General features: G+C 42.0%; 3 protein-coding genes across 3 annotated transcripts; 2 read left to right on the forward strand and 1 right to left on the reverse strand.

The window, feature by feature from the left end:
• The first annotated feature begins 1,423 nt into the window (after positions 1–1,423).
• dcaf11 (ddb1 and cul4 associated factor 11) lies at positions 1,424–12,879 on the forward strand. Its single transcript, XM_032550871.1, has 15 exons — positions 1,424–1,645; positions 1,973–2,224; positions 4,138–4,265; positions 4,495–4,613; positions 4,799–4,863; positions 5,009–5,109; positions 5,920–6,066; positions 7,706–7,760; positions 8,110–8,178; positions 8,386–8,443; positions 9,680–9,865; positions 9,968–10,121; positions 11,065–11,217; positions 11,346–11,452; positions 11,974–12,879. Exons 2-15 carry the CDS (start codon positions 1,986–1,988, stop codon positions 12,052–12,054), a joined length of 1,662 nt encoding a protein of 553 aa, XP_032406762.1. The 5' UTR covers positions 1,424–1,645; positions 1,973–1,985; the 3' UTR covers positions 12,055–12,879.
• A 2,441-nt stretch (positions 12,880–15,320) lies between these two features.
• On the forward strand, positions 15,321–18,256 carry LOC116711556 (fat storage-inducing transmembrane protein 1). Its single transcript, XM_032550892.1, has 2 exons — positions 15,321–15,907; positions 16,875–18,256. The coding sequence occupies exons 1-2, from the start codon at positions 15,513–15,515 to the stop codon at positions 17,530–17,532; spliced, it is 1,053 nt and encodes a 350-aa protein (XP_032406783.1). The 5' UTR covers positions 15,321–15,512; the 3' UTR covers positions 17,533–18,256.
• psme1 (proteasome activator subunit 1) lies at positions 18,113–22,441 on the reverse strand. The gene is made up of 11 exons (XM_032550902.1): positions 22,217–22,441; positions 21,900–21,932; positions 21,737–21,799; positions 21,504–21,605; positions 20,885–20,942; positions 20,460–20,557; positions 20,307–20,375; positions 20,139–20,206; positions 18,973–19,027; positions 18,750–18,836; positions 18,113–18,380 (listed from the first exon to the last, which is right to left on the reverse strand). Exons 1-11 carry the CDS (start codon positions 22,253–22,255, stop codon positions 18,300–18,302), a joined length of 753 nt encoding a protein of 250 aa, XP_032406793.1. The 5' UTR covers positions 22,256–22,441; the 3' UTR covers positions 18,113–18,299.
• Positions 22,442–27,209: the final 4,768 nt, after the last annotated feature.

Raw genomic sequence — 27,209 nt, forward strand, 5'->3', positions numbered from 1 at the left:
TATCCACAGTTCAGATGAGAGATTCTGTTGACAAGAGAACTTAAGAACTGAACTTACTCCACAAATGTGGTTTTGGCTGAGGACTGGAAACAGGACAGCAATAAAAAGAATAGCTTACAGTTTTCCACAGGCAGGATGATAAAAATGTGGAAGAAGGTACCGAGACCAAAAGTGAACGTTTTGCAATGCATGCAAGTAACTGTCGCTGCAAAGAACTGACACCGTCCATCACCTGGCTTGAACTCACCGTAAGGCGGTGGGAATGCTTGTCTTGAATGTTTAAAGGGAAGCTGCTCAATGGTGAGACGCCTGGAAGATTTTAAGAGGCTGTAAAAGACTTGAAAATCCAGGATGTACTTCAAAGTCTTGCGCTGTAAGTACAACAGGGGAGCAACAGAATAGCGTGCACACCCCATATGCGTGAGGCTAGGGGACCACCACCACCTGGGAATGGCTGAAATCTGGGAATGCTACTTGAGACTCCCTCTGAAAATGCACATAATTTCCCTTTCTAATAGCTCAAAAACTAAATATATTTGAATAAATGCACAACTGGAAACTGATGCTGTGCGGAAACAAAAGCTATATCTTCTACTGACTGATATTTCTGTTATTGAGGGAACACATAAACAGGGCCAAAGAAAATGAATTGCTACTCTGGATTGGCTGTCCACTTTACTGGCTCATAGTAAAAGCCCAAATACATGCCACACTCTTCAGGATTTATTTGAAAAACCTTTTCAAAACATTATATTGTTTTCTTTCTATATTTATTATTATTATTATTATTATTATTATTATTATTATTATTATTATTATTATCATTATTATCATTATTATTATTATTAACAATAATGACAGTGTTATTGTTGTTATTATTATTATTATTATTAATAATAATGTTTTATTATTAGGATTATTATTGTGATGATTATTATTTAATTATAATAATGTTTTCATATTATAATATTATATACAGTAGTAATAACAGTAATAGCAATAATAATAATTACTATATAATAACAATAATAGTAATAAAAATAATTTGTATTTATTTATAATACTATTATAATATAATAATACATAAATATAATAGTAATAACAGTAATAATAATAGCTAAGCAATAATAATTACTATACTACTACTAATAATAATAATAATCGTTATAATGATCTTTAATAATAATATCTATTATTATTTTTAGTAACTTTGTGTCCGTCTGTCATGAAGAAGCTCAGTAAAGGTTGTAGAGACAAATATAATTTAGGAGAGAAATTCACTATCTGTTGGTAATAAAGTCAGATGTGTTTGTAACAAGTGTTGCTCTGATTCCTAATATTCGTGTTATCCCCATGACGCATCGGTGAGGTGTAAAAGTTATTTGGGCTCTCGGGTTATGTGACGACAGCTGGTCACGTGACGCGCAGGGTTTTTTCACACTTTTGTAAACAACATGGCGATTGACGGAGTGGCCCAGCTTGCCCACTGATCAAACACTGTGCTGCTGTCAAAGCCGCACGTTCGCTGCAAAAGCCCAGCACTGCGTGGTCGACCGGGCTGAAAATCCTGACCCAGCTAGCGGACAAGCCCCCGCCGGAACCAGCAGGAGTTGGACCGACGAGCTGTCAAGAGGACTGCCCATCGGTAGCTAATGTTATCGTTAGCAACTTTAGCTAACTCTTCCAAATCTGCATCGTTTTCTGCAGCACATACACACAGGATACATGTGACGGTAGATTTTATGTGGCGAACCATATACTGTAGGTAGTTTGGGTTTAAGATGTCAAAAGTAAATCAAGTAACTTGTCAAAGTGACTCCTTTAGATGCAGCCTGACATTACCTAACGCATCTTTTTATATATATATATATATATAATTTCCTCCTAATAAACACGGTGTTCTTCACCTGTCCTCTGCAAAACTAACCCCCCCCCCCAAAAAAAATGTCTCCTAACTCTCTGTCTCTGCCAGGCCCTCCCAGTCTATGGGCTCGCAGTCCAGTACTGGGATGTCTTGTGGAAGGGGCTCTTCCAGTGGCAACCCAGCAGACCAGTCTGAAGCAGCAGAACCGAACCAGAACCAGAACCAGAGCAACAGCAGCAGCAGCAGCAGCGGCAGCAGCAGCCGAGGCCGCAGGACGGCTGACAGGCAGCAGAGCGACAGGCAGTCCGCTTTCGAGGAGGACGTTGATCTAGCTGAAGTGCTGGCTTACCTACTGAGAAGGTAAATGTGGCAGGAATTTATTTATATACAACAACAACAAAAAAAAAAAAAATTGTGTGTCATTTATGAAGACACTAAGAATAACTGGACAACTCACGAAGACGTTCCGTTACTGGAATCTAACTGCAAACTCACACAAGGGCACTAAAACGACCTTCTTCCTGTTGGCTTATGTTATGTAGGTCAACTGAGTCAAGATGACAGAGAAGCCACAGAATCCCAATAAATTAAATTGCGAATGGCAGGGCTGTCACTTTCACGAGGACTGTTATCATAGAAAACAGTAGAGCTTTCACATCTGCTACGTCTTCTGTGTGAACGTTCTCCCCGGTCACAGACGCACACACATTGAACAACCTCACAGAGTCAGTGCATGGAAGCAGACAGTCTAATCGATAATCACACCAGCTGATTCCTGTAACGTCACGAGGTAGTAAACCAGTATGACGTTCATGGGTTTTTAATCTTAATTGCATTTTATCTGTATTTTGTTTTCTTAGTTTAGGGCTCATGAAAAACCACCCGTTTTCTGCCAATTACAAAGGAGTGTTAGGGGTCACTTGAGGGGCTTTAAAATTTGTGGTTGCTTGCTTTGGTTTTTTTCCACTACAGAATAAGGTTGAAAGACTGAGATTATAGTGTGAACTTCATTTCAAGCTTAAAGTTGAAATGTCAAGAGAAAAGTCAGAATTTTGAGGGGGGAGGGGGAAAAAAGCGAATAAAGTAAGACGTTCAAAAGATGAAGAAACCGTTGAATGTTGAAGTAGCAGCGTTCCTTCCGAGCTCGTTTGTGGCGCGGGTCGCGATAACCTACATTCTGACTGAACGTTACAAAAGAATTTGTAATTGAAATCCCGTTCTAGAATGTAAAACTACTGGCTTGTTCACACAAGGCATGGCTTCGCACCACTGCTAATTTAATTTAATGGCTGTAATTTAATCGCAAAATAGTAATTTTATACTTGTTGACTCCTTTGCTGATATGCTTGTTTGGATTTAGTCCCTCAAAAAAAAAAAAACCCCCACAAAAAAACCCTTCTGCCTCCTCAGTTAAACTTTACTTTCTCTATAAGTAAAGAGATAAAGAAAGTTTTAAAACTGATAAAGCTAAGTCAAATGAAACATGGTTTTGAGCTTTTCTTTTGTTTGTTTGTTTTCCTTACAAACAAGAAGTAAAAATATTCCCCACCTCATGATGCTGCCACTACCACTTTGTCACTGATATTGTGCGCTAACCGTTTTCTTTCCCAAGTGGTGTTTTCCCCTCTATAGCAAAAAAAATAAAAAAGTAATTTGATCTGATGTGAGTGGAGCACCTTTTCCTAGAGGTGTGAAACCGCAAGCTGGAGCTAAAAATAAAATAAAATAAAAAAATTTACAGTGGATGTAAGTTCTGCTGTGATGAATCCAGCGTTCTCCTCACTCCTCTTTTGTTTTCCGTGCGTGCTTCCAGGAACCTCTGGGACCTTTGCACTCCTTGGCATTGTCTGCCGGAGTGAGACTCCAGTAGACTGAAGGTTACATTTGTACGCACTCATGACATCTGGAGCATATCAGCCAAAAGCGATTGCGCTGTGGGCAGTCGTTTTGCGATATTATTGTTACACAAACTGATATCCTTCCACTTGACAATACTGCTTTACTCTATTTTTGGTCTAGCACAAAACATGTGGCAAAAGGTGAAATATTTCAAGGTAATATGCATTATCGTCACCTCAAAATGAGTAAGTGTGACTTTTTTTGCACTTATCTACTTTTTGAGCGCCTCATTGTTCACCTTGTTAACAAAGGAAAGCAATAAAATATATATACAACATAATTTGTATGAATTACTCTATTTTTGGTGCATTGGTTTAGATTCCCTTCAGTATTTTTGCCTTGATGTTGATTAATGTTGACCTTTTTGTGTGCAGGGGCCAGGTCAGAGTGGTCCATGGCCATGAAGCTACTGGACTGCAGCTGGTCCAGTCATACTCTGACTCCGATGAGGACAGCGACGGAGCCTGGGACGGGCGGCTGGGCGACCGCTACAATCCGCCAGGTAATCTCCTCACGCAGCTCCGTGTGAGCCAGCCAAATTCTCGTTTTGATCTTGCATAATCAGTTGTCCCCGTTTTCAAAACTGCAATTTTTTTTTTTAGTACTCATGTAAAATCACGTTGGCCCCTGAGTAGAAAGTTTAGGAAGGTACAAATACGCTGATTTGTATGCTTTAAAAGAAGACAGTTCCGGAATTTTCTGCTTATTCGACTGCATTTCTTTCTGTCCAGTGGACTCCCAGCCCGACACACAGGAAGTGGACCGCAGTGAGATCCGAACGCAGATCCTCCTGGCTACTGCCTCGTCCGCCTTGAAGAGCCGACACGGTTTCACCCACATGCTCACAGAGGTCTGACCCCCGAAAAAAACATGGCAAAATATCTGCTTTAGTTCAACTTGTTTTATTTTAAACATGATTATAAATCTATATAATCTACTTATATAAATATATAAATTATATAAATACATGTTGTGTGTGTGTGTGTGTGTGTGTTTGTCAGGTAGTAATTGTTTATTAACGGTTTTTATGCCCAGAGAGAACAAGGCAGATGTAGAGGCTCCAGTTTTTCCCATGGAGAGTGCAGCCGTATCCGCACACAGTGAGTATATTCCCTCCCCCCTCAACAAAAGACAATGAAAATTGGTAATATATATATATATATAAAAACTATAATTTGATATTTATGCACTGGACACAATGAGGATTTTTCTGACCCTATTCTGACCCTTTTTTCTTCCTTGCAGTTTTCTGCCAAACTACGTGTCCCACAAGGATACTTACCTGCAGAAAGCTTTTTGTGGAGTATACAGTGAGGAGGGCAACATGTTCCTCTCCGCCTGCCAAGGTAAACAATACGGCTTCTGACATGAGAACCCAGAGGAAATGATCCTGGAATCATTTGCAGTTCTTGTTTAAAAGTCTTTTTTTTTTTGCCCCCCCCCCCCAAATTTCTCATTTAGTGCATACTTCTGTTTTTATTAGGTTGCTATTTTGGAAGTAAACAACACAGCTGCCACCTTCCTCCCTAGTCATTTGATTTTATTTGTTTTCCTCATTAAAAAGCTCATTGTTGATGTGCTGCTGCAGGCACTGAAGAAGGAGCCTAATACTGGCGGTAAAGCTCGACTGGGGTCCTGAATCTTTTATCTTTTAAATATAATTGGGACCTAAAGGTCCCTGAACGAAGAACGAATTAGCCAGTCAAGCGTCTTTGCTTGGCAGCAAGCAAAGACGCTTGAATGCACGCATTCGTTAATCTGCACTTCACAAAAGAGATTAAGAATCCTGAAGCAAAACGTCAAGATATCATCCAGAAAGTTAAAGCTGGGTAACGCAAATGGATTGCGACTCTTATAGGACACTGCCAAATTAATTTAAAAGATGGCTAAAAGACGACAAAGTCAATGTTTTGGAGTGGCCATCGCAAAATCTTCATCTCGATCTCAAAGAAAGTTTTGTGTGCGAGTGAGGCGGCCTACAAACCCGACTCGGATACACCAGTTCATTCAGGAGGAATGGACCAAAATTCCAGCAAACTATAGCAATAATAATAATAATAATAAATAGCAATATAAAAGTAATGTGTCATTTCCTATACTAGAACCTGGAAATATTTGAGTTTTAGCAGTGCAAATATATGTTGTTTGTCTTGTAGACCAGAATATCCGCCTGTACGACACCACCAGGGGGCGCTTCCACCTGCAGCGGACAGTGAAGGCGCGTGATGTGGGCTGGAGCGTGCTGGACGTCTGCTTCACTCCGGATGCTCGCAATGTGCTCTACTCCAGCTGGTCTGATTACAGTAAGGCTAGCTGTTTTTAATGACCACAAATGTATGTCGAGACAAACGGGAGACGAATTTAAAATTTATCTAGCTCCAAACCAGTAAGACAGTTTTGCTACGCAAAATTTCAGGGTGTTTAATGTAAAATGAGAAATGAAACACTGTTACAACAGGGAATGTATTTCCCAAGTTTGGTCAACATGTCTCGTGTTGGCGCGTTTTTTCCCCACGTCGGTCGGAGTTTTCTTGCCAATTTCTGAGATGCGGTTTTTGGCGAAGCTTCGGGTTTACTGATTGTTGTCGGTTTTGATTTCTCTTTAAGTTGCACATAAAAGAGCAGCTCGGAAAAATGCGATTCTGTTCTTGTTGTGAGTCATTAATTGTTTAGATTTAATGCAGAGGCAAAGTGCTGTTTCTTAGCAGAGCAGTTGCTGTAAAACAGATTTTACTAATAACCGAGAGCTGTTTGAAGTTCTGATGCTCACACATGTTTTACAGATGATGTTGTTCGGATCATGACTCGTCCCATTCCTCTGCTTTCCTCATCCGTCTTTCTGCTGCAGAACTTCAAAGTGTCGTTGCTAAGGGCTAACGTTTCACTTTACGGGGCAGCTAGGACGATATTCCACATCAGTTGTCAATGTGAAAAGCGTGCAATTCCCGCTAATCCACCTCATTTGCTTTTGCCGCTTCTCCTTAAATAAAAATAATCAGAATATAAATGTGGAGCTAACTGATTTGATTTAAAACAAGAAAGTAACATTTATTCCTTCTGCCACCAAATAATATGAAATATTCATTATTTGTACAACACATATTTATTAGCTTTTTGATTCTGAAACCCAAACCTAAAGCTGCGTTAGGTAACTTTTTGAAAAAATATATATTTTGACATATTTATTAAAAGTGTCACTATGTCATGACAGTATGAGACCGATAATCTGTGGGGGAAAAAAAAAATAAAAAATCAAGCTTCTTCACCTTGTTCCTGTGGTCCTACTGCCATCTGCAGAAAAAACACGGCTGAGTCAGAAGCAACCAATCAGAGCGAGGAGGAGGGTCATAGCGCTGTCAACCAATCTTACCGTTCCAGGAAAACTTTCTAATCCACCGTCATCGGTGGCCATGCTAACTAGCCTAGCCTTGGCAGGCTCCGCTGTGGGGAAGGAGCTGCAGTGTAGCACAGAGCAAGGTGGCGGATGTGAGCATCAGCATGATTGATAGTGCTAAGACCCTCCTCTTGACTCTGATTGGTTGTTTCTGATCCGACTGTGTATTTCTGCAGATGGCCTGGACTTTCTTTTTCCTATATTATTGGTCTCATATTATTTTGTAATGACAGAATTAACAAATGTGTAAAAACGCATATTATTATGCTGTAGCTTTAAGCAAAAGTCATAGCATAGATGCCGATAAAGTACGGTTTTCATACAATGACTTTTTTTTTCCAAACATCCAGATTTGTCTTTTTAGTAAACGAATAAGTCAGGGTGAGTGGTACACTCAGGAAAATGCAAAAACTGTTTTTTCTTGTATAAACCTCACTGTGAGCTACCGCTAGCTATCCCATGCATATCCCGAAATCTTTTATTCAACTGGCGCGATAAGGAACGTTTGGTTCTCACGTGCTCCCTTTCTGTCTCTGTCTCCCCCACAGTTCATTTGTGCAGTATAGATGGAGACAGTGAAAACCACACCGCCCTGGACCTCAAGTTAGTGTTTCCCCTCATAGTAACTTATAACATTACGAAGCAGGTAATCTATCACTCCTTACCCACCTGGCCTCCTTCAGCTCCCCCTCCATTTCCACCCGGATGAATGACGCCGTCAGCAGCTGTCGCCCCGTCATCCGTCCTGTCCTTCCTCTCCGTGTGTGTCTGTGTCCCTCTGTCCAACGCAGAGATCATTCATTCAAACTCATGTCGCTGTTTTTTTTAATTTTTAAAATTTTTTTTGTCGTGCAATATCACTTGGTAGGCTGCGTGGTTGGGGTTCACTGCTTTGCGATAATAACGTGTGTGTACGCGTGTGTGTGTGTGTGTGTGTGTGTGTGCTCTGCAGTCCAGATGAGAGGAGGTTCTGCGTGTTCTCGCTGGCTGCGTCAACAGATGGCAAAGAGATTCTGGGCGGGTGAGTCCAACTCGCTGTCACGCGTCAAAGCAGTTAACGGACAGACAGCGCTGAGAGCTCTTTTAAGAAAAATTGAATCCATTGTTGCAGCTGCGTGTCTTGAGGGAGCGCCTGCTGCTTACTTCACCAGTTAATAAGGAAGGATGTAAATAGCCTGGAAGTCTGGAGCGAGAATGTATTCAGTGTTTCCCCGTCTTGTGTTTTCAGAGCAAACGACGGCTGCCTTTACGTTTTTGATCTTGAGCAGAATAAGCGAACATTGAAGGTGAGTGAAGGTCGGCGTGCTTGTTTCTCATTTCGGGTGAAGTCGGACGTGAGCATCTATTCCAAACGTTGCACATAGGAAGGACACTGGCAGACTGATTTCACCATCAGCTTTGTGAAATGTGGTAGTGAAAGTGTCATCCTGTGGGGATGTGTTGTTGGTTGGGGAAACGGGGTTTATGGGATGATGGGTGGAGCTAAATACAGGACAATCCTGGAGGAAAACCTGTTAAAGGAGCTACAATGGAATGGATTAGATCAAAGCACATTCTTGATATTACATCAAAATACTGTAATTATTATTATTATTATTATTATTAATAATAATAATAATAGTTTCAAGCTTAAATCCAATGGCGAATGTCACTTTCTCCTGACTTTATAATTGGAGACAGATAAACTCTGGCTTCTCCTTTTGGTCCTATTGCCATCTGGAGAAACGCAGGGCTCCCAGTCAGAAACAACCAATCAGAGCCAGGGGGAGGGTCTTAGTGCTGTCAATCAATGTACACTCGGCTTAATGTGCTAAGGGTGGAGAAACAACTTGCCTTTCCAGGAAAACTGTTTATCCTCCATCATCGACGGCTGTGCTAACTAGATAGCCACAGCACATACGCGTTGGTGATTGACAGCATTAAGACCCTCCCCCTTGCTCTGATTTGTTGTTTCTTAGTGAGAACAGTTGACCGTAAGGAGAACCCAGAGGACCTCGTTTTTTGTTGTTGTTGTTTTTCACACATTATCTGTCTCGTATTATAATGAAAGGACATATTGACAGTTTTAACAAATATGTAAAAAAAAACAAAACATATTGTTTATAAAAGTTACATACTCTATCTTTAAATATTGCTGCTCTGCATCTCTTCTGACTGAGCTTAATCTATTTTGCGAAGAAGAATGGCACGAACGCGTAACGTCTACTCCAGATGTACAACGCTGGCACAGAGAATGCGCTTTCCGCGATCATCTGTCAACCGAAGTCTCCCGCAGTGTCAGACTTTTCTCCAGTGACTAGTCACGCTGCTCCACAGAGTGCAGCTCAGGATAAGAACCAAACTCCCTCACCCCCGCCCCTCAGCTTCGCTCTGCGGAGCAGTCAGTAGGTGACTCCCACCATCTGCTCCATCACCGTCTGAGTCCGTCCCCACTTCTATCTCTGTTTGGATTATTACGTGTCGGCGCTTCGTGTTCGCCCACGATAACCAGCCCTCTCTTTCCCCCCCCCACCCTTCCTCAGATCGATGCCCACGAGGACGACGTGAACGCGGTGGCGTTCGCCGACAGCTCGTCCCAGCTGCTCTTTTCTGGCAGCGACGACGCTCTGTGCAAGGTGTGGGACAGACGGACGCTGCGAGAGGACAGGCCGCAGCCCGTCGGACAGCTGGCCGGCCACAGAGACGGCATCACCTTCATCCACAGCAAGGTGGGCGGCACTGCCGGTCCGTCGGCCCGTCATCAAAAAAGCTGAGCTGTTTCTGATGTTCAGCTTATGCGCCTCGACTCTTGGTTGCGTTTTGTGTGTCAGGGCGACGCTCGCTATCTCATTAGCAACTCGAAGGACCAGTCCATCAAGCTGTGGGACGTCCGGAAATTCTCACCCAAAGAGGGTTTGGCTGCCTCCCGCCTGGCAGTCACCCAACAAAACTGGGACTACCGCTGGCAGCAGGTTCCCCAGAGAGGTGAGGGCGGGGCTGAGGGGACGCACTTTAGTAAATTAGAATGTCGTCTAAAAGTTAGTCAAATGTAGTAATTTAGCACAAAAAACCCCCCCAAACTGACTTGTGCATTTAAATCATTTAGTACTATTCATTTGGATGATGAAAACTGAAAATTCAATTAGACCAATTAAAAAGAATAAAAAGATGGGTGTTCCCAGAGTGCTACTGCCAAGTGATGAGTGGAAGGAAGAAGTTTGGCTAAAGGAGGGGCACAAAGAACAAGAGATCACTGCAGACCTGAGAGGATTGTGAGGCAAAGCCCAATTAATCAAATAATCAATTAATTGCATTATGAATAAAAATCAGCTTGATCATCTCCATTGTGATGATTAAATATTTTTTGAAGTGCAGTTTTCTTTACAGATTCATCATAATCAATGTTTTATGGTTTTGGATGCGTGTGCTTTTGTTTTTTTTTTTTCATTTTATTCATTGTTTTTGTTTGTTGTGTTTTATTTTGGACATTTAAAAATATCTTCCAATTCCAGTGTTAAGTTTTTGTTTTCTTTTTATAAAATTAAAGTTTATTGACCCTTGAGAGGGGAAACTTGCATTATTATATCTTCTTTATAATTTGCCTTCAAAAATGGCATCAAAACAACAATGTTATCATTTACTCGCAATAATTACTGTGACGATTTATTGTCTAGCAAAATGCGTTGTTGCAAAAGCGATTTCAAGTGTAACGAATCCCTCATTATATGATTTTAAATCGAGTTATTCAGATTAGTTCACTTTTTTGCAATCATTTGCAAGAAAATACCTTATTGAGAAAGGGCAGTAGCTTGATGAGTTTAAATGGAAAATTCAGATCACTTGTGTGAGGACTCGTGGAAGTCGGAAACATTCTGCGTTTTCCTACGTTAAGCTTAAATTTTTTTAAGTCCGTCTTTTGGATTTGCAGCCCTGAAGAAACACAAACTGACCGGCGACACCTCGGTGATGACCTACCGCGGCCACGGCGTTCTGCACACGCTCATCCGCTGCCGCTTCTCGCCGGAGTTCAGCACCGGGCAGAGGTTCATCTACTCCGGCTGCTCCACGGGAAAAATCGTCAGTGAGTCCTCGTTCCTCTTGGCGTTCCAGTGGAACTCCCGGCGTGAAAAAAAAACAAAACGCCGCTCTTCCTCTTCACGAGGCTGACGAGTTGCTTGTATGTGTGTGCGTGTGTGTGTGTGTGTCCAGTCTACGACGTCCTGACTGGCATGGTGGTGTCCAGGTTGTCGGGTCATGACGCGTGTGTGAGGGACGTCAGCTGGCACCCCTACGATGACAAAATCATCAGCAGCTCTGTGAGTCTTGTGCACGCAGACAGGCATCACATCTAAAGGAAGCCATTTTAAAAGTTAGCAGCCAAACTTCAGAAATGCTAATATAGAAACATAAAAACTGGACCCTTTGTAAAATGGTCTTGAATTTAAGTATTCTAACCAGAATTTAGTAACCTGTAAATGTCCTAAAATACAGCAAGCAAGTTGACAACATACGTGACAAAAAAAAAAAAAAAAAAAAGAAACCCACATAAACCAAACTTTGGACATACAGGACAAACAACCATGCACACACACACTCACACCTAAGGAGAATTTAGAGCGACCAATTAACCTGACAGTCATGTTTTTGGACTGTGGGAGGAAGCCGGAGTACCCGGAGAGAACCCACACATGCACAGGGAGAACATGCAAACTCCATGCAGAAAGACCCCGGCCGGGAATCGAACCCAGGACCTTCTTGTTGCAAGGCAACAGTGCTACCAACTGCGCCACTGTGCAGCCCCTCGTATTAAATCATGTTTTTGAAATTGTGTCCACAGTGGGACGGAGCGGTGCGCATGTGGGAGCACAGACAAACCCACCCGCTGGAGGAAGAGCGGGAGAGGGAAGAGAAGAGATGAAGGACGCGATGACGAGGCCGCCCCCGAAACGGAGGCTGCTGGGAGTTCGGAAGCTCAGACGAACTGTGACCCTTTTAATTCAATGCTGGATGTTATCGATCACGAGGCTGGCACGGCTGTGGGGTATTGCTTCGGAACGGCTAAATGGTCGCACCTTAAGAGCGGCTTTGAACACAAAGGGACGTCCTCTTGTTTGTTTTTGGATCTTTGCCCCCTCTTCCCCCCCCCTTTTTTTTTGGGGTCTTGTGCAGAATAAACCAGGCGACGCTTTTCGACTTAACCCGACCTCTGAATGCGCTGCAAAGTGCTGCAGTCGGAGCGATATTAAGACGTAATGATAAGTTAGTGCTTAATAAGTTAGACGTGATGGATATTGCAGGGAGAAAATGACGATGATTCTGTATACATGTATAGTATTTTAATGAGATGTGCATTGCGGGGGATGTCGGTATTTGTTTTCATTTTTGCTGTGATGAGATTTAGACGCCCGAAATCCCAAATATTACGCCTGACGATAGATTTTTCTCTTCACCAGTCTGCAATACGACCAGCTGTTCCAAAATGGCTTTTTATTTATATATTTTTTTTTAAGAGTGATTTTTTTTTTTTTGTTTTTTTTGTTAGGCAGTATCAACCTGTGATATGTTTCAAAGAATTGAACATGCGTGATATTGTGCTGAAAACTGACCTGGGGACGTGCTCATGGTAAATATCTCTCACACTGATCTGTATATGCAATTTTCAGGTGTTTATAAATTTCTCCAAGTCTCAGTTTCAGACAGTTGTTTTACAGTGTCAATAAAAAGAGAATTTTCTTTGATTGTATCGCAAAGACTGTCACTTCGTACTATTAAATGTTTCTTCGTGGTTCTCGGCAGCAACGACGGGCTTACGAACGTAAATGCAATTTGATTTGTCTGCAAAAAAAATGGGCAAAAGCATTAAAAGGGAACACGAGTACATCTCAAACGAGAATATTAATTTAAAGTTAATGGAAGTTAAATGCTTGAACGCTGCGAGAAAAGTATTTGCCCCTGATGTTTTGTTTTTCGATTTTTGCTTTTTTTGACGCACTGAAAAGTTTTCAAATGAAAAAACCAAATCTGGTTTTAAATGGAAAATTAGTTTTTAGAGTACTTGAATGTTTTAAAAGGAGTTATTTTGTAAAATTGACATTTTCAAGCTTTATTTTGTGGCCAAGCTGATCATATGAACTACTTCTCCCAGGCTAATGGCAGTCAGAATGGTTGTAAACAGCATAACAGAGAAGCAGTGTTGTGCTGAAAGATGGCGTGTCAGAAAGAGCGGGGGCATCTTAGAGAGACACAGGCCAATTTCAAAACTGAAATAAATTAACCTTATGATGATTTTCTAAGTTTGACATATCAAAAAATGTAGACACTAAATAACTTGAAAAGCAAAATTTGTATGAAATTGTCAGATTGAGAAAACAGTCCAAGGCAGATATTAAGGCACATTAAGCAGAATTAGTAATTACTTAACAGCACAAGGTTGTACAAAACTGATCTACAGGTTCACTCCCTTCACAAATAGGTGTTAGCTTCTTGCACTGCTAGCATATTAAGCTAACCATACTGTTGGAGAAATTGCTTTATGGAAAAATAAAAGCTAAGCTCACACAGCTCTAAATAAAAGCACATATTATCTGAGTTACAAAAATAAGAAGGAAAGCGGCTGGAGTGTCATTACAATGTATGTACCGCTACTTGGTCATCAATTGGCCGCGTGGCTTTTTCCCCATATCAAGACTACTATAATATTGTTTTGATGAAAAAAAATGTCTTCAGTCAGACGCAGCTAATAAAAACAACAAGGTAAACAGACTGAGTTCATGTAGCACTTTTCTAGGCTTACTGATCACCCAAAGCGCTGCACACCACAGCCACATTTCACCTATTCATACACCAAAACACAGACCAGTAGGCAACTTGGGATTAAGTGCCTTGCTCAGAGGCACAGCCACATGTGACAGGAGGAAACTGGAATCAAACCAAAACTACTCTATATTTCTACATAGTCCTGCTCTTCCTTTAGGACTCTTTTGTTTCTTGCTGTTTTTGTGGCAGAGAGCCATTTAGTACTGGATAGTATGGAAAATGCTCCCAGCTCCCAGCACAGGATGCCTTTGCACTGGGGGAAGCGTGAGCATTTGAAAAGAAAAAGAAAAGAAAAAGTTCTGTCGGTTCAACAAGTGGTTATTAACTTTTCTGGTCAATAACTATAATCGTGTCAAGGTATGTATTAAGTATGTAGACAGACGCAACCTGGACTGAACCATGTCTAAGGATATTCTAAACATGTAAAAAGAGAGCAGACGCAGGAGTCTGACGCAGGGCAGCTTTCATGCAAGAACCACCGCTTCCTGTGGGCCTGCATCCTCAAAGCAACGCCAACACGTTTAGTTGGTGGTCGGCTATCTTCTGCATCAGTTTTAGAAACCGTACAGGAAGTGTCGAAACTGTATTCTGCGGCAAAAAATAGCCAGTAGAGGGATGTATGGTGATTAGATCTAAGCTTTAGGTTTGAAGGGTAATCTGATTGCACTTCAAACCCGGTTAAAAAGTCACAGGACCTGAACCGCCGACGCTTCTCTGTTCTGAAAATCTAATTTGTCCAATTTCATATCGCTGGACTAATTGTGCGCTTAACCAGGGCGGGGGGGGGCTGCTAGAAATGCGTCCGACAAACAGTAAACAATGAGCGGCCGGCCGCAGCAACCACAGCAAGGAGGCCTGAAGGACATTGAAGTGGCAGCCATGCTGCAAGCGCGCTAAAATTAGACTGAGATTCTTTGGCGTGGCTCATTTATTTACGCCCACTGTTCGAATCGTGTCGAAAAACCCCACCAACTTCAGTTTTTCTTTCGGTCTGAAACGTGTTCAGCTGCCAGAGAATGAGTCTGTAAGCTCGTCGTGGGAGTAGCAGGCCCGACTGACCCTGTTTTTAGCACAGGGATCTAATGGAAGGAATGGAAGTGGTCAGTTGTTGTTTTTTTTTGCTCAGAGTTAAAAAAAAAATAAAATAAACGGCTTAAAAGGGTTGTAGTCTGATGTCCTGCACTGGAAATAAAAAGACTGATAGCAAATGTGCTGTTTGCTGGAGCAAATTGCAGGCCTGCAGCAAATTTTAACCTAAAAATAGGCAATTCTATTAGAGAAATGAAAGGAGAGTCAGAAAAAGAAGACAGATTATCCATGTAGGAGTAATTCTTTCAAATTTGACAGCAAAAATGAGAAATAAGAGGAGCAAAGGGGTGTCTAGTATTCTTAGCTGTCGTGTCAACACTAAGAATTGGTGCTGTACCACTGCTTCGAAAAAATAATGGGATCATTATCGGCAGCTTGCATGGACACGTCTCCTCTTTCAGCCTGTGTTCAGATGGGGGTGGGGGGATTTTAAGGGTAAAAGGGGGCAGAGGTGTTATATTTTTATATACCATGTGGTCTGCTGCATGCCTAAGAGCCACAAAGTGGGACTGGTGTGCCTTCTATAGTCAAAAGAGAGACACCGACAGGACAAGCAACAAAAAAAGACCATCGATCTACATGGATCCAAACAGCGAAAACTCCTGGACAAGCTTCGGGGCAGAAGTCAACTTGGAAAAGCTGCAGAAGGTAGCGGCGGAGCTGATTCTCCCAGGCAGATTCATCCTCAGACCTCTGAGTGCCGCTCTGGGGTTCGTGACCCGCCTGCTGGCCTGGGTTTTAGGATGCAGCCTGGTCCGGAGGCATTTCCACCTCATGCTGTCGGGGCTGGTCCTCTTTGGGCCTCTGCTGAGCTTCTGGGTGTCCAAGTACAGCATCTTCGCCAACGGCCACCACTACCTGTACAGGTGAGAGCTTTCAACGACAAAAAGTGATTAGCTTTTGGTTCTAATGCGAGTGATTTATGGGGACTGTTGGATATGAAAGCCGTATTGGCTGAGAAGCAAGTTGATGGAAAAACAGGGAAAATACTTGATGCATAAAGTCTGACGATAATGAATGGAATATGACAAAAACACTCAAGAGTGTATGAGGGTGAAACTAAAATTGTAACTTGGTAATTCAAGTTATAAGGAATACTATTCATGCTGAGAATGTTGATTTGTATTCAAATTGATTGATTAACCTTGAACAGTGGCGTCCCCAAAGGGTGGATTAATGGGGGCCATGACCACACATCCGCCCCTTCAGAGAATCATGTTAAATCATGACATAAATGAACCCCCTTCTCTCTCCAAAATATATATATAGCCACCTAAAAAATTTTCTGGCCCAGTCTGGCCACTCCTATTAAAATTTTCTGGGGCTAGTTAACCTTAATTATTAACAATAATCTTATACCTACTGGATATTGATACTTACAGTATTTTACATTTTAAACGTACAGATGAATGACTATAAAGTCTGTTTTTGTCCAAATCCAGGGAAGTTAAAACTGCCTCTGCATAAAGTAAGGCTACTGGTTTGCAGAGTAATAGTTGAGATTCATTCATCCTTTTATAACGTTGGACTGTCATAATAAAATTGTGCAACTCCTTTCGAATATTTCATTATCTTTGTTCGTTTTGTGTTTCGTTCAAAGATTAGATGGCAAAGGGTAAAACTTCTGCCCATCTCTGCTTCTCACTTAGTGTTTGAATAATCTCATTTTGACACAAGATCAATTTCTAGATGCAAGACATGTTTTTATCTTTACAGTTTTTTGCCTTTTCATCTGAAACCTGGAATAATTTGGAGCGTCCTGGGCAGGTACGTTTATGTTTTCATGCTATTTTCCAGACTTATGAGCCACATACTGTCCTCTCCGTGTTACAGAAAGTTCCTCAGGTCTACTTGGGGCTGGACCTGCATCCTCACAGGTTCCTTCGTCGCCCTGCTCTCCTTCTCGGCCCGACGCTCCGTCTCCCTCACCCTGCGCCACCTCTCTCGGATCGGCCTCGCTGGTCTTCTGTGGTGGGGCTGTCGGCGCCTTCTGACCCTATTGGAGGACGCAGCCGGCGCCTGCTACGAACCTCTGGCGCCCACCCAGGACGCCCAGAGCTCCCCCGCCCCGGGGCAGCCTCTGCTGCTCCTGCACGAAGACCAGAGCAAGGCGTCGTGCCTCAAGGCCAACATGATGTGGAGAGGGTACGAAGTGTCGCAGGAAACGCTCGTCCTCTGCCTGTGCTGCCTGCTGCTTGTGGAGGAACTGTCCGTGTTCGGTCTCCACCTGGCGCAGGAGAGGCGTCTTCATAGGTCCCCTAGCTCTCCGTTGGGAGTCCTCTTCCTCCTCTGTGTAGTTCTGCTCGTCATATGGATGGTCTTGCTCCTGTGTTTGCTGGCATACTTCCCTGCGTGGCCATCTCAGCAGCTGGGAGGAGCTCTGGGTTACCTGGGGTGGAGGGGCCTCTATCAGGGATGGTACCGGCTAACGCCCAGTCAGGGGTCCCCTGGTTTACCCGGAGAGGGCCTCTTCACCGGCAGCAGACTCTGATAAACACTCCCAGTAGTCTAGAGGGGCAGTATTATGCATTTTCTATGTACAACATGACATTTTATAGCACAGTCAAGTAACTGTGTTATCTTCAGCTGTTATAAAAATGATACATATATGAATTATGACTTCGAAGAAATTTGACTTCACAATTGATCATCTTGAAATTGAGTCTGTCTCTTTAAGAAGCTCCTACCACCTTCAGGAAGTCATCAACAACTTTCCACTATTTTCCCCGTCTACAGTCGTTCTTTAGAGCGTTTCACGTACAACGAGCTCAGCAGACGCTCAGGTGTTGGCTTACTGCTGCTGGCTAGTCTGAAGGAGCTGAGTGGGGGAGGGCCGTGTTCTGGGAGGCTGCAGCTCCAGTTAGGAGCTGCGTTGAAAATGCGGCGGTCGGTGAGAGCAAATGTTTTTGCTTTTCGAGTGGTTGCCATGGGAGATTAAAGGACTCAAAGCAACACTCCTGGCACGTTTCTGATGAGCAAAAAAAAAACATAACGTAGAAATTCAAAAAAAAAGTCGATCTTACGTAACACTGCCCCTTTACGTTTGTTCAAAGTAATCAGCAGAACACTCGTAAGAATCCTGTTGCTTTATTATTTTTTGTAACCTGAAACAACATGCATGCAGCGCTCTGAGAGAACATCATCTCTGCCAGGACGTGTGTGTGTTTTTTGGAATTCAATCAGTGTTACAGAACAGAAGCAGTAGCTTGTCTAAAAAAAAAAAAAAAAGAAAGAAAAAGAAGAAGAAAAAAGCTGGTCTCAGTAGATGAGAGCTTTCCCATCTCCTCTGGGCTTCTTAATCTTGTCGTAGTTCTTGTTAATGATGTCAAACAGCACCGCCTGAGGGGCGAGAGAGAGAAACAGCAAGACGAAATGATTACGAGGGAGACATGAGACCCGAGTGAGCCGTCTTCATCGCCAGCATCAAACACGGGAGGAGAATGACTAAGGGGACGAGAAGCACGGGTTATTGGACGGGATAGGGCGTGCTATTCAGTTTAAACACAAGCAAAGCAATTCGTTTAATTGCCTTCCTATTAACTGGGGCACCACTGAACGATCGCCCCGCTGCTCGGATGCAGCTGGAATCGTTTACATGCTGGAAATCTGATTCGAAACACAGCAGATGACTGTGTCCTCTTTAATACATGTGATTTACAACATTTTCCTAAATCAGTCCAACAGCAGCGTGGAGGAACGGCGTCTTACGTATGTGTTGCGGATGTCCAAGACCACCAGGCGAAGCTCTCTGTACTGATACTGGTCCAGCTCGTGAACCAGCTGTCTGTAGTCTCCCTGCGACAGAAAGGAGGAGTGAAATTAAAAAAAAAAAATTAAAGAGAGAGAGAGTGCATGCTGGATTTAAGTTGAAGTTGTCATGTTGCAACCACAAGATTGAGGTTTCTGGCTGATAAACATGACCGTTACTGACCACATGGGGTTGCTTGGAGGCCTTGGCCACGGCGTCGCCTCTCTCACTGTAATACCTGGCGCGACAAACACAAGAGGAGCTGCTCACAAAATGTTACCGGCCTCAACGTGTCATCATTTAACCGTAGAATCAAGTAACAGAGACAGAGCACGAGATCGAAAGGTGACAACCGAGCTTCTCGCAGAGTGCTTGGCTGAAACACTGGATGTTGTCATGGAGAAAAACTGTGTGTTTTGTCTTAGCAGAGATGATTTGCTCCATTCAAAACCTATTACATATTGTATTCGCACAGAATGTGTTACAAATAAAGAACAAAGCTTCACACTTTAAAAAAAGAAAAGAAATGCCACGACTTTTGTTCTTTTGCACTGTGATAAACTTCTCAAGGTCTGGTTGTCCATAAAAGATTAGCAGCAGGCTAACACAGAAGGCCTTTTTGGTTTTTACATCCCGATTCAGTTTTTTCTGTGTAATGTGACTCAAAATTATTTGCTGGAGAAATCTGCATATATTTAAAATGTATATCTAGAGTATGCTCAAGAAAGTGCAGCTATGGAAACAGAAGTACTAAGACGCAATACTACTTGACATTCTATTGGCTGATGTATGCAAACCAGCCAATTCAGGAGCACCATTTATTTTCCAGGCTGGTGATTGGTTAAGAGCAGAGACAAGCAGACTGTAGGTATTAGCTTATGCAGTAGAGTTAAAGACAGTTTCCACAGTGTGCATTAATGCTTATTAAGGTATATTTAGAGTGTTAATTATTAAAATAGGAAGTTACAAGCGTTTTTAAATGGGTGTCCCAAGTACAGTATTTGCTGAACTTTAATTATTCACAGGCATTGTGGTCTGTTACCCCTACAAACACAGGGAGTAAATAGGGATAATTATTGATTTTCAGAAAATCTTTGGCTAAAAAACTGTCCCTTTTACATTTTATTCAGATTCCTACGAGTTTGTTTAAATCAAAGCTCAGGGTATCAGAAATGCTACTTGACAGACACAACCCGACAGTCCTTGTTGTGTTCCCTTCCATCTGTTGATGTAAAGCACACACTTGCAGTCGCAAACTCAGAACCGAAAAGGTTCCAGAGACAGAAGTTAAATCAGCTCCTTCTCATCTTTAGCCAAAAACCCAAAAACACGCATTAGCTGGCGCTTACTTTGAAATCTGAGTCTGGAATGCTTCGATTTTGGTGCGCGTGTTGGTCAGCAGCTCAAACACTTTCTCCTGTTAACGAGATCGAACGTTGAAAGTTCAGCTCCAGATCGTTCCAACAATGTTAAAAGCATGTCTACACTTTACCAGCAGATTTTTGATTGTTACCAACCTGTACGGCCACTCCAAAGTTGTTGCCATCTTCAATCCTCGGGATCTGCAACTGCACCCACATTGACACCTGACAGGAAACATCGTCCGACTCGTTAATTAGGTCCAACAGACCTACAGGAGGTAACTGGAAAGACTAAAACGATAGACTGACTGTGTTGAGCTTCTCCTTCAGAGTCTGGATCTCAGGTTTGACCTCATTCAAGAGACTCTCCACTCTCTCGTTGCTGCAGATGGGACCACAAGGAGGCCCTAGAGGACACGGAGTCACACATACATACTTCAGAGAGACAGAATTAGAGCAGTTTTCTGAATTTAGTTTTGTTCGTTGTTCTGATCAGCAGTTTACAGCAGCCTTGGTAAAGTACCCATCCCCTTAACTCCCCCTCTTTCCATTTCCTTTTTCTTTCACTTCCTAATTCTGCGCTACTTTTGTTTTGGCCTGTCACATGATATCCCCATGAAACTAATTGAAGTCTGCAGCTGTAAAGTGAGAAAACGTGAAAAGGCATACTGAATGCTTTAGCAAGGCGCCGTGATTGATGTTGGGAAACAGCTTCTCTTTGTCCCAGGTTTTACCTGAATCCTCCTCCTCTTTATCGCTGTCTTTGTCCTTCTTCCCTTCCTTCGCCTCTTTCTGCAACACGAGAACGCACAGTCTCTTGTCAAGCGTTTTTCACCGATTCTCTGCTGAACAGCTTATTCAGGTGCGCTTTACGACTATTTAAAATGAACATGTACCAACTTTTTAAGCGCATTCGCAAATAAAGATTCCTTCCAAAACTTAGTAGACTGATCACTTTCACTTAATCCCCTGAAAAATGTCGACATCAAATACGTCACAGATAGGATGTAATATTTATTTTTATGTAAGGATATTTATTTTTGTTTTGTTTATATGTGGACACCTCTTGTGGGAGTTATTCTGCCGACATTAAAATACTGAAGGGGATTATGCAGCATCTGAAACAAAAGGCCCACACAACGTTTGGGCTATGAAAGTCCTGCAGAGATTTCACATTGTTGCCACGGCAGCCAAGAAGTCATTTTCAGTGCCGTACTTAAAGGGTAAAAACGAAGATAAAAACGCTGAGCTAATGAGCTTGAAGTGAGAAATTAAAAAAATAAAAAAAAACCCATTATATTTATGTTATTTAATCCAGGTCAGGGTTGGACACCATTTTTGTTCAGGACCGACCTCCTCCTTCTTCTTGCGCTTGGCCTCCTCTTTGGCCGGATCTGGGATTGGGATGTCCAGTGGAGACTTCAGGGAAGCCAGGTCATCGCAGCTGAAAGATGTCTGCCATAACAATAAAAACCCCAAAAGGGGGTTTTATGTGTTTTTTCATAAAATACACCATGAATGTTTTTGGTTTCACTTCTAAGAACTTGTGATGAGAGGCAGGGGGTGGGGGGGAAAGCTCCTCATACCTTCAGGAGCATCTGCAGCTGTTCAATCTTCTCAGGGAAAAATTTGGACAGCAGCTGCTCTGCCTGTTAAAAGACAATACACGTCAATACAAACACTCAAAAATCACCGAGTGTCCAAATATTTCAAAAAAAAAAAAAAAAAAAATTAAAAAGAAAACATCACCTCCTTGGAAAGTTTTTGACAGAAGTCATCCACCTGAAACAAAAATATCACTTTAGAGCTTTTATAGTGACAGCCTGCAGCCTGCTCGGATTATATTTCTCGACGCAACGCCACTGTAGGCCGTGAGGCTAACCTGAGCCTTCACCTGCCCTGACCCCGGCCCTTATGCCTGCTAATCAAAGCCAACACAGATCTACCCCCTCCACCCCCCCTGGAGCCCACCTGTTAGCATCACTACCTCTCCGTTCAGGTGTTTTAAAGGGACAGCGCGTTTGAAACGGCTCTGATTAACATCCCATGCTAGCCCCGGAGCTCACCTGTTTCTTCGACTCGAGTTGAATACCCGGAGAAGCCATGTCCGCTCTGCAGATGAAAACTTATTTTAATAGATTTATAAAAGTATGTTTAAGCTTTGGAAAAAGCGATTGAGAAAAGGGAAAAGACGCGTTTTTCACTGTGAAACTCGACGCCGTGCAGAACACGGAAAGTGTTCAGAGTTACTCAGCATAAAGAGCGAAAATGAAAGTAGAAGGGGTTTTTTTTGTGTGTGTGACAACGTCGTACTTTCCCCCACTTTGCTGCGAGCGGTCGCGGTGAATTGTGGGCATTGTAGTTTTAAGCCACTCCACCGCTTACTCTTCCCAGAACAAGCGGTCCTGACAGAAAGGCTATTAGAAAACTCCTAAAGGTAAACCCACTCAGAAAAATTGTGAATAAAAGAAGCAAATTTATAATTGCAACCCAAACATAAAATATGCTTAAAGTTCCGCTCCTTGACATATTGTTTAATTTCAACAGGACATTAATCAATCACTCCAACAACCACTGTTCAAATCATTTTTAGGGTAATTTCAATGAAAATTGGTCGCACGACAAAAGCGTAAATAAAAGCCGAAAAGGATTTAGATACAAATTAAGTTGCTTCATCCATGAGGAGAATCACCGGGGTGGTTCTAAATGGTAAAACAATTACTCAAACAATATTCAAGATACCAATGCACAGACTTTGCACCATGAAGGTTGCAGTAGCAGAAGGTTACTCTGGGCGCATTTTTTATTTTTTTTTGTCAACTAAGAACATGAGATTTATGCTTCAGTTCAGAGAGTCATTAAAATTGGTCGGTAGCAGACTGGAATAATGTTTACTTGATTCAACTGCAGCATTGAGCTGACGGTATAAATTCAGTGCAAACAAAATGTAAGCATCCTGGCGTACTGCAGGCTGGTGGAGGTGTAATGGTTCCCACTTCAGTTCCCTTTGTAAAAACTGAGCACAATTTGGACTTCACAGGCTGATTAAAACAAAGTAAAGATAACGTGGAATTTCTAGAAAATCTTTTGATTATTATTTATTTTGTATTTTGTGTTTCGATTTTAGCCCCTCCTCCCCGCACCTCTATTTTTTTTTTTTTTACTCCTGTGACTCAATAAACTTGTTTAATCAATAAGTTGTAGTTCTGCCTGGTTCCACTTGGTGTCGCTGTTGCTTTCTCGGAGGTTCTGAAGGGGTTTGTGACAAACAGGAGAACATGTAGTACAAACATTAACAGCCCTCGAACAAGCATGAAAATCATTGTATTTGCTTTGTAGCCAGCTCCCATCCAAATTATATTTGTTTCCAGTGTCTTTTTGTATCAGTTTGTCCTTTTAAAGTCACACTCTTTTTTTTTTAAAGTCTATTTGGCTTTAGTGACCTTATTAACACGACAATGGAACTAATGTGAGGAGGTTGAATTCATTTTCAAATACCTCAAAGGTATTTGAGGACAAGCTGCAGATCTCTCATGCCAGACTTACGTAGTGGCAGCAATGTAACAACACAACTTTTTACTGAATGCAGAGTTTGAACGCAGCATTGATTGGGTCTGCTGTCGCACATCTGTTGTCACGGGGTCTCTTTCATCAGAACTTTTGTGGACAGAGCTGTGGTTAACCTGCTCCGGTCAAACAAATAAAGGCTCCAGAGAGGACAGAGCCTCCTCCTCTTAACAGGATTCTGCTTGTTTACAGTGCGTCGTTTTATACTACTGCGTTAGTAAGTAAATCCATCAAGATGGATGAATTACCTCTGTTAGATATGATCACTTGCTCTGCGTGACGGGCTGCGGGTGGACCACTCTGTCTTCTGCTGATGAACTTTAACTCTTAGGAATCATGTTATTCAGGGCCGGATCCAAAGAGCAAAGGCTGGACTTGTTTGCGCTGAAAACACAACCTGTTATTGACTTATTTTGACTGGGTGAGTGATTAAAAGCTCACAGAGTTCGGTCCAGTTCAGTTGGGAAATAGCCTGGACAAAGTTCACGTATCTCTAAAAGAAAAAAAAAGGAAAAAAAAAGTGGGGCACAGAGAGAGGAGGTACACAGAGAACCTTTGGACTTGCTGCTGTATAGGGAAAGCATGCTTATGCACCAGGTTTGACCCACTGCAGCCACCAGTAGCTGCATATAAAAACTGTAGTTTCCTTCCTTTGGGTCCAGTTACATAAACGTCATCATAGTGAGCAACGTGAACACCATCAGCAACTCGCACAAACAACTGTAGTGCCTACCAAAAGTGTATTCTTTAATATTTTATTTGATTCTTCTTTACATCACTTCATAGAAATATTTTTCTAATTCTTTAACTGTCTTCTTGTGGTCTTCTCTTCAAGCATTGTAACTTGATTTAATATTATTATCCTTAGCATGCAAGAGGGTTTATGAGTATATTATTGACTTAGAATGGCCCAGTCAAAGTCCAGAGAACCTGTGGCAAGCACCATGTACTCCATCCAAATTAACAGAGCTTGAGTTCCCATTATAGTACATTAAAGTTTGTGGTTGTAATACTTGGAGGTGCAAGTGTTCACCATGTTTGTATGGGAATTTGTTCTGATGGAGAGCGTATATCCGTCACCTCCAGCCTTTTTCATCATCTCCCAGGATTGCCCTGCAGTTTAGTTCCATCCATCCCCTCAGTATCATACTGCCACCACCATATTCCACTGTAGGGATGGTGTGCTAAAGTGCTGTGTTAGTTTCCTGACTTCACTTACTTTTAGCATCTAAAAACGCTAGTTGTAATCTCCTCTGACCAGAGCACCTTGTTCCAGAAAGTGGTCACCTGCAAATAGCTTTCTTCAAACAACAGCTTTAATCTTGATGCACTTTGATAAAGAGCCCACTGAATCCTGCACCGGACTTCAATCATGGGTAACAGAGTATGGGGGCTGAATACAAATGTACACCACACCTTTCAGATTTGCTTGGGGGAAAGAAATGCAACAAAAAAATGTATTCTTTTTCTTTCATCTTCACATTTTTCTACCACTTTGTGATCGTCTTTCAGTTAAAACCCACTGACGTTTATGGTTGTACCACAACAAACTGAAAAAGTTCAGGAGACATAAATACCTTTGCAAGGCACTGCAAATGGACCCATTATTGTTATGTTGTTAAGGCTTATCTACTTGTAAAACTCTCCCTTATCTAAATCATCCATTCACTCTGCCATTCAATTTTTAAATACAGCAAAGGTTTATTTTCTCCCTGGCCTTTAAGCTGTTTTGGTAGAAATTGCGCTTTGTCTACAGAAGTGGTGCCAGACAATCTATTCCGCAAGTTAAGGGTCATTGCATGTCTGGCAGCGCAGGGCTTTTGTGCGTTAGCTCGCCATAAAGTGCCTGTGCTCTGAAACATTGTTGGGCTAAGCCTCCTTTAATGTTTGTCTCAAATCAACTGCGGCTCCGTAATTATAGTTTCAACAACTGTTTCCACACATGAACATCGGACAATGTGTTGGCAATATGTAGAAAAATTAGGTCTGGATTTTCCTGCAGCTACATTTTGCAGGATCTGCTGGTGTTGTGTTCTCACAGCTGGAAACATTTTGGACTGCTGCTTTAGTCAGAACACAGAGAGGCCCAGAATACTAGTCCCTGGGACCATCTCTGAGCTGGTATACTAAACACATTTGCATAAAAGAGAAAGTGACAAGCAGCACTTGTAAGTTTCCAAATTTTTGCCGGAGTACATAACTGTTTTGGTTTGTCTTATAAACTATTTAGGTAGCTGGAAAAAGAGAAGTAGATGCTTTTGCAATTACTTTCTTAGACTTTTAACGTGGCTTCTCTTAAATTAAAGTAATCACTCATCAGTCTTGCAAAAAGAATGGTCAAGTATGATTTTCCAACAATGGGTTTGTAACAAGATAGGCAACTTTAACCCAAAAGCCCCACAAAGACAGACTAAAATGCTGCTGGATGGAAAATAATGTGCAAGAGAAGATTTCTAATGTTATTTCATCCTTCCTATTGCTTACATCACATAGAAAACATGTTTACCTGACACAGAAAGGATAACTTTACAGTAAAACATCTCGATGCGATGCATGTGTGGGGTTGATTCTGATCCAATTCTGCTCAAGGACACTGTCCTGAATAAAGACAAAGGTCCTGCCAGAGCAACTTCTTCCAACAATCAGGTCACAAAACGTGGACAAGTGAAACATTGAGAATTATCGCAATAATTTCTAACGACTAACAACTCTTGCCACAGGCGCTCTGGAGGAAAGATTACCGCAAAATCAATGACTCCACGCATTGGCTCAGTAAGATAACCGTCTACCAACCGGCATTAAATGTTGACATGAGTGTTTTGCATTATCATTTTGATTAGTTTATTATCAATCAGTCAATCAATCAAATTTTATTTGTATAGCACATTTCAGCAGCAAGGCATTTCAAAGTGCTTTACATCATTACAAACACAGAAACACAATGCAATATAGAATCAATCATTAAGTCAAGTTCCATCAATAAATTTGTAATTGATTACATTTCAAATACAATTCTAAACAGGTGGGTTTTCAGTTAAGATTTAAAAGAAGTCAGTGTTTCAGCTGTTTTACAGTTTTCTGGAAGTTTGTTCCAAATTTGTGGTGCATAGATGCTGCAAGCTGCTTCTCCTCGTTTGGTTCTGGTTCTGGGGATGCAGAGCAGAACCAGTACCGGAAGACCTGAGAGGTCTGGAAGGTTGATACAATAAAAGCAGATCTTTAATGTATTGTGGTGCTAAGCCGTTCAGTGATTTATAAACTAACAACAGTATTTTAAAGTCTATTCTTTAAACTACAGGGAGCCAGTGGAGGGACTTTAAAACTGGTGTTATGTGCTCTATCTTCCTGGTTTTAGTGGGAACGCGAGCAGCAGCATTCTGGATCAGCTGCAGCTGTTTGATTGATTTGTTGGACAGACCTGTGAAGACGCTGTTGCAATAATCAATACGACTGAAGATGAACGCATGGATGAGTTTCTCTAGATCTGGCTGA

The sequence above is a fragment of the Xiphophorus hellerii genome, chromosome 21, assembly GCF_003331165.1.
Source record: "Xiphophorus hellerii strain 12219 chromosome 21, Xiphophorus_hellerii-4.1, whole genome shotgun sequence".
Classification (NCBI taxonomy): Eukaryota; Metazoa; Chordata; class Actinopteri; order Cyprinodontiformes; family Poeciliidae; genus Xiphophorus; species Xiphophorus hellerii.

Excerpts from the sequence above, each read along its gene's own strand:
- dcaf11 (XM_032550871.1), top strand. The coding sequence starts at position 1,986 with ATGGGCTCGCAGTCCAGTACTGGGATGTCTTGTGGAAGGGGCTCTTCC. Across the intron at positions 8,179-8,385 it reads GGCAAAGAGATTCTGGGCGG|AGCAAACGACGGCTGCCTTT; the intron begins GTGAGTCCAACT and ends TTGTGTTTTCAG. Across the intron at positions 9,866-9,967 it reads TCACCTTCATCCACAGCAAG|GGCGACGCTCGCTATCTCAT; the intron begins GTGGGCGGCACT and ends TTTGTGTGTCAG.
- LOC116711556 (XM_032550892.1), top strand. The coding sequence starts at position 15,513 with ATGTGGTCTGCTGCATGCCTAAGAGCCACAAAGTGGGACTGGTGTGCC. Across the intron at positions 15,908-16,874 it reads GGCCACCACTACCTGTACAG|AAAGTTCCTCAGGTCTACTT; the intron begins GTGAGAGCTTTC and ends TCCGTGTTACAG.
- psme1 (XM_032550902.1), bottom strand. The coding sequence starts at position 22,255 with ATGGCTTCTCCGGGTATTCAACTCGAGTCGAAGAAACAG. Across the intron at positions 21,933-22,216 it reads AACTCGAGTCGAAGAAACAG|GTGGATGACTTCTGTCAAAA; the intron begins GTGAGCTCCGGG and ends TTTTTGTTTCAG. Across the intron at positions 20,207-20,306 it reads ACTTTGGAGTGGCCGTACAG|GAGAAAGTGTTTGAGCTGCT; the intron begins GTTGGTAACAAT and ends TCTCGTTAACAG.